This window comes from Hippocampus bargibanti, linkage group LG22 (assembly GCF_051943395.1).
Source record: "Hippocampus bargibanti isolate YZ-2025 linkage group LG22, ASM5194339v1, whole genome shotgun sequence".
NCBI lineage: Eukaryota > Metazoa > Chordata > Actinopteri > Syngnathiformes > Syngnathidae > Hippocampus > Hippocampus bargibanti.
This window is the reverse complement of record NC_142755.1, coordinates 786,954-802,774: the sequence shown is the minus strand read 5'-3', so window position 1 is coordinate 802,774 and position 15,821 is coordinate 786,954. Positions and strand designations below refer to the sequence as shown.

Sequence of the window (15,821 nt, the reverse complement as noted above, 5' to 3'; positions counted from 1 at the left end):
ACGAAAATGGTCAAAACTATTTGTTTTAATTGTGTTCTTTGCAAGTCGTGTAGCTCACTTTGTTTCTCTTCCTCTTAGATGGCTGAGAGGTTTGCACGGATGTTGATTCACAACTTCAGTGACTGACTGGGTAGACAACATTATCCAATACAGATCAAATGTTTTCTTTTCATTTGAATTGTTCCTTTCAATAATATCAAGGAATAACGTCGACAACAATACAGTATAGATAGAGTAAAATGACATTACATTTGATGGTGAACGTATCCGTGTAATGCTCGGTGTCTCCAGTGAGGGGAGCCACCTCACTGGAGCCTCCTCGTAAAAACAACGGGCCGCACCGCCAGACATGTGGCCGACAATTCGGGAAGTCTCGGCTCGGATTTTAGCCTCAAACAACAACAAGTATCACAATTCAACGTGTAGCTAAGTTATCTGTTAGCATTCGCTTGGATTAGAAAAAGAAGTTTCCACTCGGAAAGCGTGTCGGCGCGCGTTAAAAAGGCACGGGCGCACTTTAAAGGTGAGTAAGCCATTGTAGCTTCTTTTGCTAACTAGGCTCAAGTGTTAGCTTCTTATCGCGACGTAAGCAGGTGTTGTGTTGTGATCCTAAAGCGGCTAGGACGCTAAGCTCAATATTAGCCACCTAGCCAACATACGACCTTCATTTCATTGAGAATCGCTCATTATAACCCGGTTTTAGCCTTAAGTTGCTAACTCGGCTAATAGCCACGAAGCTATTTGCTAGCTATTTTTGGTTTAGGTTAGCATTAGCTCGCTTGCTAACCAATAACAACGAAGTACTGTGGTTATTTCAGAGTTCGGACTTGAAACAAAATGGTCGTCAATGAATTTGAATTCAAGTTCTTCGTGTTTTATGGAAAACGGAACAACCGAAAGCTCATTAGTTTCACCACTGTCTTCGTCGTTCCCATCGAAGCGATTACATTTTCTCAATCTTGGGGTTGTCCTGTGGTTTACTGCCATTGCTGTACTTTTTCATTACCATGATTATTTATTACACGGGAAAGACAGAAGGCGGCGCTTTTTTGTTTTGCCGTCAGGCTTGCAGGAGGGGATCAGGTATGGTGGAGGGGGTGGGGGGTTCGATTTCGGTTCTCGTCTATAAATATTGCGCAACTAAGGGGGGCATTCACCGATGCATCCACCGTGTGCGACGTGGAGGAATTTGCATTTTTTGGAGGAAAAAAACGAGCATGCATGACATTGCGCAATTCGGAGCTATTCAATTTTTTATTTAAAACAGATTCCTATCTTACAGACAGTGTGTACTGTTGGTGTCCAAATACACTCTGACGAAGGCGGAAGTAGATGCCGAAACATGTCAGGTATTTGGACACCGACAGTACACTGTCTGTAAGATAGAAATCTGTTTTAAATTAGATATCAAGTAGACAGGATGAACTTAATACAACTATCGGAGCTATTCAACTCACAGCAAAGGAAAAAAAAATGTTGCACAAACCAGTTTGAAGAAGATACCCGATCGGCAGGCATGAACGCCCTGGAAGAAAAGATGAAAAAAACAACAACAACAAATTTTTGTAATGGGGGGGGTTGTTGACGTTTTGAGAGCACCAAACAATTACAAAAAAAAACATACAAAATGTCATAATGACGCCTTATTTGCTTCGGGGACACGAGCAAAATAGACTGAGGGTGAAGTATTACATGGGCGGGTTGGGGAGGAGGAGTTGATTATTTATATTATATATTCATCCATCGATGCAGGCATCGGTGGCGCGTCGTATAGATTTCAATACAATACCTTCAAAATACTTTTTCACAGAGAGTAAGAAAACTTTAGCTTTTTTACCCTTGTGCCTTAATAAATTGAATTGCCATTTGAGAACTGACTTTTCTATTTCCTTGCATTGTCGCAGAGCGACATCAAAATGCTTTTGTTGATTTGAAACCTTTGTATGTGATGGATCTGCCCCCCCCCAAAAAAAAAAAAACCACCAAAAGTTAGGACGAGATAAAATACTTTTTCAGAGGACCATATGTGCCTATATTTGTATTCTATATGAGATGTTCGACTCTTACATAATAAATACTATGAATTATTCAACGAATTTGTCAGTGTTGATAGCTTGCCTTTTTTTCTCTCGTAGTGGCAATTGGGACAGCCCGGGCCCGAACATGACTGGAGCTGAAAGCGGTACGTCTTTGACCGCGCTCACGTGTGACGTATTACGCGTGACACGCGTGATCATGCCGCGTTCCGTTTCGGTGTAGATGGCCAGGGGTCATCCCCCGACGGGGGCGACGCAGAAGAGGCTGAGCGATGTCCGATCTGCTTGGGGATGCCGGCCAGAGGACAGCTTGCCATGCCGGACAGCTGCTGTCATGTCTTCTGCCTGGGATGCCTTCTTACTTGGGCACAGGTGACTTTGAACGCTGCCATCTGACCTTGAATACCTCTGCCGAGTTGTGCAGTCATCATGCAAAAGTCGATTAAAATTGTAACTCTCCCAAATGAAGCAATTACAATTTCCGTAACTTGCTAGTTTGTTTATTTATGTTGTTCCCGGTATCCTCTCGTCAGTTGCAGACGGTCCCTTCTTGTCCAGTGGACAGACGGCCGTTCAGAAACGTTTACAGATGGGATGGAAACCTGCGATGTGTGCAGGTCTGTTTGTCTATCCATGACATCACGTTTTTGTCTTCCGAGACGGCTCGCAAACCGAAAATATTGGTGAATTTCGTTCAAAGGTTCCAGTGAGTCGGCAAGTGGCCGAAACTGAAGCTGAGAGTTGTGCTTGTCCAACTCCAGGGCTGAGAGCGTGTCTCAAGTCAGTGCTTTGTTTTTTTGTAAGTCTCATTTATCTAAATGTTTTTCGACAACATGAGAAATATTGCGATTTCCCCACCCCCCACCCTCTCTTAGAAGTAAACTCAGAAAGAGATCCAGGCCGCAAAAAGCAGAGAAAATGAGCGATTCAAAAACAAAAGGACTTGTACGGAAATGTAAGTATTTTGTAATGGATACATTTCATGCTTATTTTCATTTATTTCTAATATTTCAATTCCTCTACTAGGCAACGATGATGACATGTTTTTAGTAAACCGGAAAAAGGTGGGGTTTTGAATGTATGAAATATAGTTTAAATTAAAAAGATATGTATATCTACATGATTGTGTTTGTATTGCTTTCCAGGTGAGAGGACCAGAAAGCTGCACATGGCCATCGTCTACTTGTCTTTCATTAGCAACACAGGACGTGTAAGTGGTGCTTCCATGTTGAATAACATCCATCAAATATGTTGTGATGGGTCTAGCAAACGCACGAGCCTCCATGTTAGTTTGACTTGAAGGACCGTTGTCTTGCAGAACAGAGCCTGTGCTGGTGACGGAAGAAATATGGTCTGAAACCCTGCAGTGCAAACGCCGGGCACAAGACTGCCCTTGGTTCTCTCCTGCTGCTCCCATGAGCGCGATTGGAACCTCACGGTAATAACATCTCACATAACGACTCTCGTATTATTATTTTCATGTACTTTCATAATCTGGTTCTCTTTTCCCGCAGGTTCCTCCCTGCTAACAGCAACCACGGTCCATTTCGATTTGAACTTGGTTCATCTCCTTTTACCTCTGTTTCGTCATTTGGAACTGGTCATTTTGGTATGTCTGAACTAAAAAAAACCCTGATATAATAATACTCGATGGCATATATTCTTTATGACCGATGTGAACTTACTGCGTCCCTATGGGTGCTAATGTTTGTAATATATGTGGCCAATATCTGCTCACCGGCCGTGGTGATCTAGTCTATTAAGTTGAAGCACAAAAAAAGATCTAATTCTGGACATTCTATTTAATTGTTTAATTTTCTTTAATACAATTGTATTTGGCTGGAGGGAGGTTGGAACAGATTAATGGCGTTCCCATATATTTCAATGGGGAAAGAGGATTTGAGTTACAAGCATACAAGCATCAACATGGAAAAAAAATGTCATTGGTATCTCAAGGCATATTGCATTCATATTTTCACACTTCTTTTATTTATTATTGTAATGTTTTTTTTGTTTTGTGTTGACAGTTTTCCAAGGTGTGGTGTGCGCCGTGACCTGTCCTAAAGGAGGAGAAAAGCGAGGCGGAAGAGCCTCAAACTCCAAAGCGCAAATCAAAAAAGCCGAATCGTTCCCGGCCAGACGATCGGGACGTAACAGGAAAGACCAAGCGGGTTCTTCTGCGTCCCAGCTGTCATCACCGCCGCAGTCCAGCGTGTCCGATTCGGACTCGTCTGTCAGCCAGACCTCCAAAGCGAGCTTGGCATCTCGGGTGGCATCCAAACGGAAAGGCAAACAGGTCACAAACCGAAAGGCTGGCGGCAAGAGGAAAAACACCAGACACAAAAAGTCAACCGAACCCGTGGAGAACCAGTCCGCGAGCGAGGACGCCGAAGGTGACGGCGCCGACGACGCTGAGTCGGGAACGAAGGAAAATGAGGCCGAAGCCGACACCAACAACTTGGATCCACTTTCCCATGCGGAAAAAAATCGCGATTTGGACCACTTCAACAGCGATTCACTCGACGGCCGACAAAGCGCCCAATCTTTAAGTAGTAATATGGAGCACCACGCTAACGATGCTCTCCAGAAAGAACAACCAGAACCGGACGACGACGACAACAACAAACAAAGCGCCGAATCTTTCAGCAGTAATATGGAGCAGGACGCTAACGATGCACTCGACAAAGATTGTCATGAGGAACCAGACCCGGATGACGACAACAGCCGCCCGTCCGGTTCTTTGGACTCCCCTCCAAAAAGTCCCGAGTCGCTGTGCTCTGGCAAACTCGGCACACAAGAAGACGAACCTACAGTCATGTCAGCTTTAACTGTAGACGACGAGAAGATCGCCGCATCATCGCCGCCGTCCCAACTGGTTGACTTAAAGTCTCCCGATATCGACAACGGGATTGAACAGGATCTTAAAATGGACGTCGGCGAAGAACAGTTGGACAAAAATAACGAGGAGGAAGAAGCGTCGCGGGATGTGCCGACAGAATCGCAGGAAAGGCCCAAGCCCGAACCTTCCCAAGCAAAGATGGCCGAACCAGAAGCATTGAAGCTAACGGAAACATCGGAAACGGAAGCGGCTTCGCTCGTGAAGAATTTCGGAGAAGTCGTCCAAAATGAGCATCTTAGCAAAGACGATATTAGCGTGGTTCCGATGGACTGCAGTTCACCTGAGAGTGAGGCCGCTAGCGCTGACATTTTGGAGGAAGCTAAAGGATCCGCCGCCGCCGTCGTCTCTGTTCCACAAACGGAGAGAGAAGCGAGCCACGGGAGGGAAAATGGCCGACAACGACGCTCTCGCTTCCATTCCCCGACCTCCGCCTGGTCGCCCAAGAGGGACTCCAGACGGGAATCCTACGGACGCTCGCGCTCGCGTTCGCGTTCCAGAGAGCGCAGCGCTCGCTCTTCTCGCGCCCGCAGTCGAGAAAGAGAACGCGAGCGAGAAAAGGATCTTAGGCGCGAGCGTAGCCGGGAGCGTCGGCGAAGGCGATCCAGAAGTCGCTCCAGATCCAAATCGCCGTCTCCGTCCAGAACCAGATCGCTCCGGCGAGGGTGCAGCCCTGAGCGGCCGCCGTCCAGAGAGCCGTCGCCCCGGCGGGTTGGCTGGCGGGAGGCGAACGCCCGCGACGGACGCCGCCCTCACAACCGTTTTGAGAACGGCGTCCCCTCGGAAACGTCGCCGGAACGCCAAGGCTGGTCGGAAAATCCCGACTGGGTGACGGAAAAATCCCGCGGCGATGCGGACGGACGCGGTTGGGATCTCGGGGGCGGCTCCCGATGGGAAGATCGCGGGCCCCGGGGCCGCGCCGGCCGGGGAGGCGCCGACCGCGGCTTCCGCGGCCATCGGCGGGACGACGGCGACCGCTGGAGGCCACCGCGGAGCAACAATTCGGGGACCGACGCCTACCGTCGCTTCAACGAAAATCGCGGGCGTGGACGCAGGAAAGCCGACTCGGACGCGGGCGACTCCGTGCGGGACCGCTCGGGGTGGTCGTCGGCGTCCAGCTGGGCGGTGCGCAGGACACTTCCTGCCGACGTTCAGGATTATTATTCCAAGAGGGAACGAGGGGGGGCGGCAGGCTGGACTCGCTCCGAAGAAGAGCCGCCGGCAGCAGGTACACCCACAATCTTTGCCATCACTTTACGAACCTCAAATTTAGCCACGCGCACCTGCGCTGCAACCTCAACATATCTGCACCTCCATCAATCAACATTTGCCTTTGAGGGGGGGAAATGATTGATTATGTCCATTAAATTACAATTGTAAATAAAAACATGCTATTTGGGCGTAAATATAGGAGACAATGAGACCTTAGGACTGCTATGCTCGTTACTGTACTGCGGCAGAAGAATTCAAGGCGGTGAAAATATTTTTGTCTTTGAAAACATGTTCTTTCTGTTCCTTCCAATGGGGAAAGTCATTTAACAGCCAAACGAATCCCCGAATTGGAACCGCCTCCTCAAAGCCGCTTTCCATTTGATGCCTAGATCCGGTGAAGAGTGAACCGGCACCCGGCGCGCCGTGCAACGCTGCAACGGCGCCCGCCGTGCCGGCCGCCATGCCGCCTCCGCAGCTGAACGTCCTTCATCATCACTTCCCCCTGCCGGTACCTCACGGCCCCCCGCCGGCCAGCCTGCAGCCCTCGGCGCCGTACATGGTGACCCCGCCCGTGCCCGTGCACCTCCACCCCGCCGTGCCGCTGCTGCAGGTGCCCGCCGTCGCCGCCCAGGGGCCGCCCCCGCCTCCTCCGCCGCCGCCTCCCGCGCACGCCGCGGCGGCGCAGCCCGACGGGCAAATCACGCAGGTAAACAAATCATGAGGATGCCTCCCGCCATTTTGTGGCTCCCTCGACATCCCGTATTTGTTTTCTTTCCCGAGATGGTGAACGCGATGGGCGCTTACGGCAAAGCGGGCCCGCTTTCCACGCCAACCAAAGTAGGCCAGCGAGCCGCCAACCAGGCGCTGCCGTCGTCGACGACGCCGGCGACGCGTCACAAAGCTCAAGCTGACAGCTCCAAAAAAGAAAAGGTAGCTTGCCCGAGGAACGGCCTTTGATGTGCCTTTCTGTCCTCCATTTTTTTGTCTCTTTTGCCAAAGAAACAACAAATCCAAGAGCAAGCTGTCAATGAAGTGAAGACGGCCATGAAACCTTACTACCAAAAGAAGGAAATCACAAAGGAGGAGTACAAGGAAATCGTCCGCAAAGCTGTGGAGAAGGTAGGCTCTTTACTATAGCGCAACCCTTATCTGATTAGAATCATAATCCATTTCATTTATAAGCGCCTTTCAAAACTTTTACAGTCACAGGATAAGTTTTTCTGTGAGTGAGCAGCGGCAGCCACACGCGCCAGCGCTCACTCAACACGGAAGTAACTCAAATAGATATAAAGCCTGCTAGCTAGCTAATAGATACAATAATAGTAATCGTACATTCATATGCATATTAGCATATTTGATAAGCACCTTTCAAAACTCTTCAAGGTCACTTTACAGTCACTGATAGATAGTGTGGCTGCCGCCGCTCACCCACGGAAAAACCTATCCTCTGATTGTAAAGTGACCTTGAGAGTTTTGAAAGGCGCTTAGAAATGAAATGGATTATTATTATAAAAGATGGCTAGGTAGCTAGCTTGATTGCTAGCTCGACTGTTAGAAGTCTTAAGCAATAAGGAATTCTGTCAAACGAAAATTCCTTAATCCGTAAAAAAATGGTATGTATGAATGTTTTTGTTGTTTTTCTCTTCTCAGGTGTGTAACAGCAAGAGCGGCGAGGTGGACTCAAGTAAGGTAGCCAACCTGGTGAAGGCCTACGTCGACAAATACAAGCACGCGCGCAAAAAGTGAACCACTACGCAGACACTTTGTATGCAGCTCAAGTGCAATTTCCTCCAGCTGCCATTTCAGCTCACAAACTCCACCATGACAATAGAGACATTAAAAAAAATATCTCTACCTTTTATTGAACTATATAGATTTTCATATTTTGTTCGGTTAAAAAAAAAAAAAAAAGAACCAATCAGAAGTTATCATGCAAGAGCCCTTTATTTTACATCGATTGCAAAGCTGCAGATTGCATTCAGTGGCTTCGATTTGATACAAAGGAATAAAAAGCAAACAAAAAAAAGGTCACGTCTACTAGTATGGATGGAGAGAATCTTCTGGATGTTACAAACAAATTCCCCTTTGTGGAATTATGATTACACACTCTATTATAATAAAAAAATACAACAAATCAAGCATATTTCACTAATCCTGACATGATCATCGGATATCCAGTGAGTAATTAGTCGGAATATAAAATTGCTGACGAAACTGGTTCAATGAACCCCGCCGGAACTTTTCATGATTCAAGATAAACTGCATTGTTTCCAGGAAGTAGTGAAATAAAGTAGCTGCTTCCTGATTGGCTGTGGCTTTTACTTGCTTTCCTGCTTCCTGATTGGCTGTGGGCTTTACTGGCGTTCCTTAGGTGAGTGTTTTTCAACTTTTTTAGCCATGGCGCGTTTTTTTTTTCCATTTGGAAACCTTTTTCTGCACACAGCTAACAATCTTGGGACAAATATTAAGTTACACTCCCAGTCTTTACAGCACCGACACCAGACAATGACATTATATTTGCAGATGATGATGAATAAATGCTTGATAACATTTTTAATTAAAAAAAGAAAGTGGCATTGGATAATTTCTCACGGCACAGCTGACGACCTCACAGTGGTTGAAAATCACTGCCATAGATGGTTGTCTAGTTATGTTTTTTTAGCCATGTCACATGTTTTAGGCATATTTGACAAACAGGGACGATGTACTGTATGTATTGTATCTTGAAAAAAAATAGAAACATATTAATGTACTTTTACGCCCTCTAGCGGAAGAATGTATAATCCTGTTATTATTTTTCAAATTTCTGAGCTCTTACTCATTGTCAAAAATTGGCTTCGAGTTGTTTCATGACACTTGCGGAACAAGTTTGCGGTAATTTGTGTAAAATGTAATTAAATATTTTTTTTAAATACAGTGAGACCTCAGCTTACGAACTTAATTGGTTCCCAGATAGAGTGTGTATCACAAAAATTCACATAGGAAACCATTAAAATGGGAATAATCCGTTCCCGGGTTTCCATAAAATATACTTTTCAACTAAATAAGCCTTAAAACTACACACAACATACATTATTCTATGTATAATCAATGTGCTATTGTATTGTAATGAAAGAAATCCACTGCATTGTATCATAAAGTCACTTTATTTACATTTGTGATGGTCATTGATGGCTTGATGGAATGGCGTTGGAGGTCCGAGGTCAAAGGGAATTGCTGTTTGGAAAGAGTCACATTCCATAAGGACTGTAATTGAAGAAATAAACTTTGCTATAAAATAAAGTTGTTTGAATTACCTTTATGATTGTCATTGATGGCTTGATGGAATGGCGTTGGAGGTCCGAGGTCAAAGGGAATTGCTGTTTGGAAAGAGTCACATTCCATAAGGACTGTAATTGAAGAAATAAACTTTGCTATAAAATAAAGTTGTTTGAATTACCTTTATGATTGTCATTGATGGCTTGATGGAATAGTGTTGGAGGTCGAAGGTCAGAGGGAATTGCTGTTTGGAAAGAGAGGCACATTACATGAGGACTGTAATTAAAGAAATAAACTGTGCTGTAAAATAAAGTTGTATTTACCTTTTTGATGGTCGTTGATGGCTTATGGAAGGAGAGTCACCTTCCATAAGGACTGTTGGTCACTTAACCTCTGGTGTGGCTTCTCTTCTTTGCTTCTTTGGAGACTCCTCATCATGTTTGCTGATTAAAAACCTCTTAATTGACACCTGTTGCTTTCTGACTTGTAAGGTCTTACGAAGCTGAGGCATCACATTATCGTTTATCATGTTGATGATTGATGCGAAGGTTTCTTCAGCCGTCATCTGTACAAAAGTGAAGGTTTCGGACGTTCCGCCTCCTATCCAAGAGGCTTCGTCAGCGCCTTTTGTCATCGATGGACCACTCCTGTACGACTGAGAGCTTACACAGACGCATGTTGATGATTGTCATAGCCACAGTCTTTTCTGGATGGAACTGCACATCATTCCACTTTGCCAACATTGCCTTGATGAGCTCACTTGATGCTGCAGCCATCTCCTCCTCCTCGCGAGAGGGGGTGTGGAAAGTAGCGCTGTTCGGTCGTGTGCTTCCGTCGAAGATCACTCCGCCAGATCCGAAGGTCGTGTGCTTTGGTGTTCTTCCGCCGAAGATTACTCCACCAGCCGTGGTGGGTGTGTATCATGAAAATAGTGTGTATTTCAAGGTTTAATTTTCGTTCGTAAGATGAAAAGTTTGTAAGATAAGGTGTTCGTAAGCTGAGGTCTCACTGTATTTTGCTTAGCAGCTATTGGGATCTGTGAATGGAACGCCACTCGATTATTTCCGGCGCGAGGGACGTTGAAATGAAACAATGCACACGCGGAGAATTCAAGTATGGTTTATTATTCAAGCATTCATCACATCAAAGTCATCCCTTAAATCCAACCGGAAGACTGTTTCAGCACAAGGATATCGTACCATGCCCCCACCCGCCCCCCCACCAAGAAACAACACGCTCAATTATACACTGTATTTTCCGCAGCAAAAAGCATCAATATTCTCAAAAGCCAACAGTGCACCTTTTAATGTCTCAATATTCATCCTGGCGCTACGATGAGGCTAATTATAAGGATGTCCAAATCATCTATAGAGGAAAATAAAACCTTCATTTTCAATCATTAACTCTTTCAAGAAAAGCAGGTTACCATTATTAGTGCATGACAGTTTTTAAGTAAAGTGACGATATCCAATTGCTATGGAATATGCTCACAATGTTCCGCCAATTTTCGTCTTAAAGGATGCGTCTCTCTCCTTTGACCAGGCGCCCTCGGAAGGCCCACGCGTCCTGCGGGGAGGTTGTCATAATATCATATTGGCACACATTTCCGTCGGCCGCAGCTTCCGTTCAGTTTGCGCTAAAGTCGTTTTCACGGAAAGGCTGAAATTACCTGAAAGGTGATCCCGGTGACGTCGGGGAGCCTTTTGGAGGCGATTTCCTTCACTTCGTTCTCAATGTTTTCCTGCGTGGTTCCCTTCACGTCAATGTAATGGCAGTCGGAACTGGCGTAGTGGCAGGAAATAGCCTGAAAATCAATATCAGCGTCAGTAATTGAAAATTCAGGACCAGCATCAATCCCAGCACTCCAGTATATTAAACACCGATTGACTTCTTTGCCCCGTTATTAGACTTCCATCTTCATTATGCAACAATGCCCTTTTTTTTCTCCTAGGTTCTACGCGGCCTTTATGCTAAGGACTAGCGTGGCGGCTAGCGGCCTACCTTGCGGAACCCTCGCGTCTTATTCATTCCGGACCCGTGAATCAGCAACGGGTGGAAAAAAACCGTGTCCCCCTTCTCCATCTCCAGGTGCACCCTGGGCTGTTGTGGGTCATAGTCGCGCACCCCGTGGTACATCTTGTTCACGCCGCCCTGAAGCATCGATCAGGTGGGAAAAACGGACCTTTGGGTTGATTGGAAATGGATTTTATCCTCAAAGCTTACCTCCCACTCGGGGTAGTCGTGCTCCTCGAGCGTTCCGGTGTGCGTTCCCGGCAGGACCACCAGGCAGCCGTTCTGCCTGTTGACCCGCTCCAAAGCCGTCCAGGCGCAAACGATGCGGTCGGCGGGGCGGAACGGGAAGTAATGCAGATCCTGGTGCATCGGGTGGCGGGAGGTTTTTTTGCCTGCAAGCGCAGAAAGCAAACCCGGATGAGCGTTTTTAACACTCCGTGGGGGGTGGTCGGGACCTTCCGGACGGAGTCTTGCGATACCCGCATCGGGAGGCTTGTTGATCAGCATGGTGTGCATGGCCATGATGTTGGCTCCGGTGAAGCACTCCACATACTTGAGGATCTTGAGGAAGGCGGGAAGTCCACTTTCAAATCTCGCTTATCCATTGTGACTTTTTAAATCATGCATTTCCCGACCTGCGGTAAGGCGCAATAGCCAAAAAGTTCAGGATCATCCTGAAAGTCTTGGATTTTGGTGATGGCTTTCTGATCGGGAACAAACTCCGATTTAGCGATGGCCACGTCCCTCATGATGATCAAACCGGGAATGTGGACTTCCCGCTTGCAAATGCGCTCAAACTCTTTCCTGGTGACATTCCCCAAACGCACGCGTTCACTTACAACTCCGATTCAAGCGTCATATTCATATTTGCACTTTGAATCTGTCACCTGAACAAGTCGATGGCCTCGTCGGCCACAAGATTTTTAACCACCAGGAATCCATTTTGCTCATACAAGAGACGCTCTTCTGGCGTCAGCAGGTCATTGGCAAGCGTGTATCTGCAAAAAAAAAAAAAAAAAAAAAACAATCATAACAATAATGGCTTAAATGCGTCCTAATATATATTTTCCCAAACGTTTGAGCTCCCTCACAGATTTGGAAAATTTTGGATTGAACAATATTGGACATTACGGTAAAATCCTTAAAGTTCAAACTGGTATCTATCTGTCAGGACCTTTCCACACGTCAATTCAACATGTCCGCGTTTGCACTCTACTGTATACACAAAAAGGCGGGGTAGACGTTAATAGTTCTCGAAGCCACATCACGTTTTAACCGCAGTCAAGAGGTAATAAATACTTAGTGTAATGTATATAATATGACTACATTCCCGCTGTCATCGTCAGGGGTGTCCTTACTTGAACTTGTGCGCGTGAAGGGCGGAAGTTGGAGCCGACGTCGGTGTTGCCTTAAGGAACTCAAATTAGGGATGATAGAATAGTTTCTGGATTTTATTTAAAATATGCTAACTCGTAGAAGTGAACAAAACTACTAAAATAACCCGACACGGTGTTGAGACAGTTAGCTGATGTTTTTTTATTTATTTTTAATTCATCATATAATCGAGATTTTTTTCCGTATTTCTCTTTCCCATGATGCATTTCAACAGAATCCTTGTCGCCGTAACACTTTCGTGAATCTCGTTGCAAACTATTTCACTGCGACACATGGCAAGGATAAATTGCGTCTAATCAACACGTTTCCATCGTTTTGTCTCCTATTTCCGTCGAGGATATCAATGTCAATAAAGTCTAAAGTCGAGTTGGTAAAGCGTCGAGATTGCAGATACCGTCATAAAATGCGTTGCGTAGCTTCCGGGCTAAATCAGATGATCTGTAAAGGAATAAAAAAGGATACGACCACGGCGGGTGCCCGATCGAGATGTCCGGTCAACAAGCGGAGCCTTTCGGCGGCCCGCGACATCGTTCACTCCGGTTCGAATACGCGACACGAGCGATGTGCAAGGAGGTCAAAGAGCAAAACAACAACACCGATGACGTTTGTCCCCGCGTGCGTGACAATGAGTGAGTGAAATTAAACTTTGTAGACGAGCAACGTGAAATGTCTCGCAGTTTAACGCATCCACAGCAATATTACTTGCAATATCCACCGATTAACTATTTTAATTTAACCGATTCTAATCTGAATTGTGCATGTGTTAACATATTTGTTCCGAAAGAGGGCGCCTAACTCTTGAATTTTACAATGTGAGCGTGTGCAGATTTAAGTACTGTGCGTACTGTGGAAATGAAGAAAATGATGATACATTTACTCCATATAGTGTTGGCTGGCGGTGATTTGAATTATATAATCTTCCATTAGCAGACGTCCGGGTTGAGTGAACGCTGGTGCGTGTCTGCCGCTGCTCACCTGCAGAAGAAAATATCCTGACTGTAAAGTATCGTTGAGAGTTTTGAAAGGCGCTTAGAAATGAACTGCATTATTATTATGTAAGTTTCTGCCATATTTCTCGGTGATGGTCTGTCTATTTGTGAATTGTGACAAGATCACGATTACGTATTTGAAGAAGGTTACTGCACTGTATTATCATCTGTGAAATGATAAATATTCTATGCCCATTATTTTAAAAGGAACAAATATATTAATCGGATATTTAATAATACTTGAGTATAAGTTCACAATAATTCAGAAAAAAATATATATGAATATGTAATCGTGGGAAGTTGGCGATAAAGCACCATTGGTAACAACCGGATGCTCTTTTGCATGTGCTTTTATTTTGTACATAACAGGAAGTTGTTCCGGTTTCATGTACAGCACAATGGCGGCTAGCTTGACTGCACCCCTCCCGTCCCCCTCCGTCGCTTGTGGAATGGGAGAGATCTTTCTCCCGCAGACTCTCTAATCTGCTCTCACAGCAACAAACACGACCTTTTTGGTAGGGCTTCGATTCGTCGCCCTTTGCCCCCGGCCACCTGTCTTTGCTTGTTTTCATTTCCGAGGACGTCGTGTCATTTTTTTTTTCTTCAGCAGAACGCCTGGAACCGGAACCGAGCGGGAGCTTGTGGTTTTCGGTCGGCTTGTGTAGGCGGATACAGCGGAGGAGGGCATCCGGGCCTGGCACCTCCGCACGCTCCGTTTGAAATCACGGACCTCGCCGTTTACAGGTAACGCCACCCCCCAAAAACATTTCGAGAAAGCACCGGTTCTATCCGATCGTGAAGTTTGTGACGTTTCGACTCCCAAAACCAGGGCGCCGATGCGGTTTTTCGCTTTTCTAAAATGTCAACACGAGCGCAAATTGCGACGCCGCATCGAATGTTCGACATTAGGCAAACGCCCACCTCGAACCCCTCTCGTCGTGTTCTGTGCAAATATTGGAAGTTTGTTGACACGGCGTGATGTTTGCTTGCTCGCTTTCTTCGCATATCAACCAAATGTAGCCATTTCACTTTGAAAGCGTCGATAACAACAAACTCCTTCAATCAATTCAACACAAAGTCGCATTTGAAAAAAAAAAACTGACTCGTTTTCACTCCAACTCTTTCTAACAACGTTTTAAAGCAACGATGCAGGTCCCCCCCGGCCCCCCCCCCGCATACCTACGATGCTGACATTTTAGCTAGCTTGCACCTGCTCCCATTTCATCTGCCCAAAACTAACAAATGCACGTTTCGTCGCCGAATTTCCCCATTTGTCGACATGTGTGTTGCATGTCGGTTGCAGTTGCAGATTGAGGGTAGGACACCCCCAGAGGACAAAGTCATTAGAACGATTCACCCCCCCCCCCCTACCAATCCATCGCTAGGCCGAGCATATAGGAGTGCTTGTATCGATCTGCATTTGCTCGCACATTGTTGCAGTCCAGCAGGGCTGGAATTCGGACACGTGCTGAAACACAAATGACTCTTGGAACTGGTTTGATCCTTTTCCTGGGATGACGAATATTTATTTGACAGAACGATTGGGTAGAAATGTAGCTTGTTGACAATGTAGTTTATTTGTATATCACCCCCCCCCCCTAATAATTTTATCCATCAAATGATCTTTTTAGCATGAAAAAAAGACCATGCAGTGCATTCCTAGTACGTAGGCATAACTGTCATGTATGCAAGCATATTTTGGGACTTTTTTGAACTGTTCTTTCATAGTTTTATTTGATTTTTGTCATGCATGAAGGTCCCAATGTAATGTAATACTACATGACCAAATTCTGCCTTTACCGTCATAAATACGCCAATTGACACTTTAGGGTGTCGTTTTTTTCATCAGTAGCTTTCAAATTTCAAGCATCATTAAGAACAAATGCTCATCTTTCAAAATGTACCTCAGCTCTTCATCAAGCGTTGCTTGCGTAGGGCGTCCAGATTGCCCACAATGCCTTGCTGCGACGCAGAATGGCCTTGTTTTATGATCAGCCTCCAAAACAGTGTTGCCATTGACAA

The 15,821-nt window shown here is 45.7% G+C and overlaps 3 protein-coding genes across 11 annotated transcripts in view; 2 read left to right on the top strand and 1 right to left on the bottom strand.

The window, feature by feature from the left end:
* Nucleotides 1-309: 309 nt before the first annotated feature.
* scaf11 (SR-related CTD-associated factor 11) lies at nt 310-8,282 on the top strand. 2 transcript variants are annotated; one of them, XM_088988670.1, is made up of 15 exons: nt 310-523; nt 2,136-2,182; nt 2,260-2,408; nt 2,576-2,653; nt 2,737-2,816; nt 2,912-2,991; nt 3,063-3,100; nt 3,182-3,246; nt 3,355-3,474; nt 3,551-3,645; nt 4,064-6,160; nt 6,534-6,850; nt 6,925-7,074; nt 7,144-7,263; nt 7,795-8,282. In XM_088988670.1, the coding sequence occupies exons 2-15, from the start codon at nt 2,164-2,166 to the stop codon at nt 7,888-7,890; spliced, it is 3,504 nt and encodes a 1,167-aa protein (XP_088844796.1). In that variant the 5' UTR covers nt 310-523; nt 2,136-2,163; the 3' UTR covers nt 7,891-8,282. The 2 variants fall into 2 exon arrangements, with proteins under 2 accessions (XP_088844796.1, XP_088844795.1); XM_088988669.1 differs by having other exon boundaries at nt 2,570-2,653.
* Nucleotides 8,283-10,629: 2,347 nt separating this feature from the next.
* Nucleotides 10,630-13,371, bottom strand: phyh (phytanoyl-CoA 2-hydroxylase). Of its 2 annotated transcripts, none has more exons than XM_088989124.1 (9): nt 13,273-13,371; nt 12,774-12,814; nt 12,303-12,413; nt 12,051-12,219; nt 11,895-11,976; nt 11,626-11,807; nt 11,404-11,553; nt 11,072-11,206; nt 10,630-10,968 (listed from the first exon to the last, which is right to left on the bottom strand). In XM_088989124.1, the coding sequence occupies exons 1-9, from the start codon at nt 13,336-13,338 to the stop codon at nt 10,915-10,917; spliced, it is 990 nt and encodes a 329-aa protein (XP_088845250.1). In that variant the 5' UTR covers nt 13,339-13,371; the 3' UTR covers nt 10,630-10,914. The 2 variants fall into 2 exon arrangements, with proteins under 2 accessions (XP_088845250.1, XP_088845249.1); XM_088989123.1 differs by having other exon boundaries at nt 12,774-12,823; nt 13,273-13,364.
* Nucleotides 12,432-15,821, top strand: part of LOC148881489 (cyclin-dependent kinase 17) — a 27,824-nt gene continuing 24,434 nt past the window's right edge. For 5 of the 7 annotated variants that reach the window (XM_088989093.1, XM_088989095.1, XM_088989092.1 and 2 more), the window contains exons 1-3: nt 13,300-13,439; nt 14,169-14,314; nt 14,407-14,543. The gene's annotated coding sequence lies outside the window, so the exon portion shown is untranslated. Of the gene's footprint in view, nt 12,704-13,299; nt 13,440-14,168; nt 14,315-14,406; nt 14,544-15,821 lie in introns of those variants that run through there. The other 2 variants (XM_088989090.1, XM_088989091.1) reach the window with 2 other exon arrangements.

Bases quoted from the DNA above. Each gene is read 5' to 3' on its own strand.
- phyh (XM_088989123.1), bottom strand. From the start codon at position 13,338: ATGTCGCGGGCCGCCGAAAGGCTCCGCTTGTTGACCGGACATCTCGAT. The intron at 12,824-13,272 runs GTATCCTTTTTT...GAGTTCCTTAAG, and splicing joins ATCGGGCACCCGCCGTGGTC to GCAACACCGACGTCGGCTCC. The intron at 10,969-11,071 runs GTAATTTCAGCC...ACCTCCCCGCAG, and splicing joins TCACCGGGATCACCTTTCAG to GACGCGTGGGCCTTCCGAGG.
- scaf11 (XM_088988669.1), top strand. The intron at 6,161-6,533 runs GTACACCCACAA...TTTGATGCCTAG, and splicing joins AGAAGAGCCGCCGGCAGCAG to ATCCGGTGAAGAGTGAACCG. The intron at 6,851-6,924 runs GTAAACAAATCA...TTCTTTCCCGAG, and splicing joins CCGACGGGCAAATCACGCAG to ATGGTGAACGCGATGGGCGC.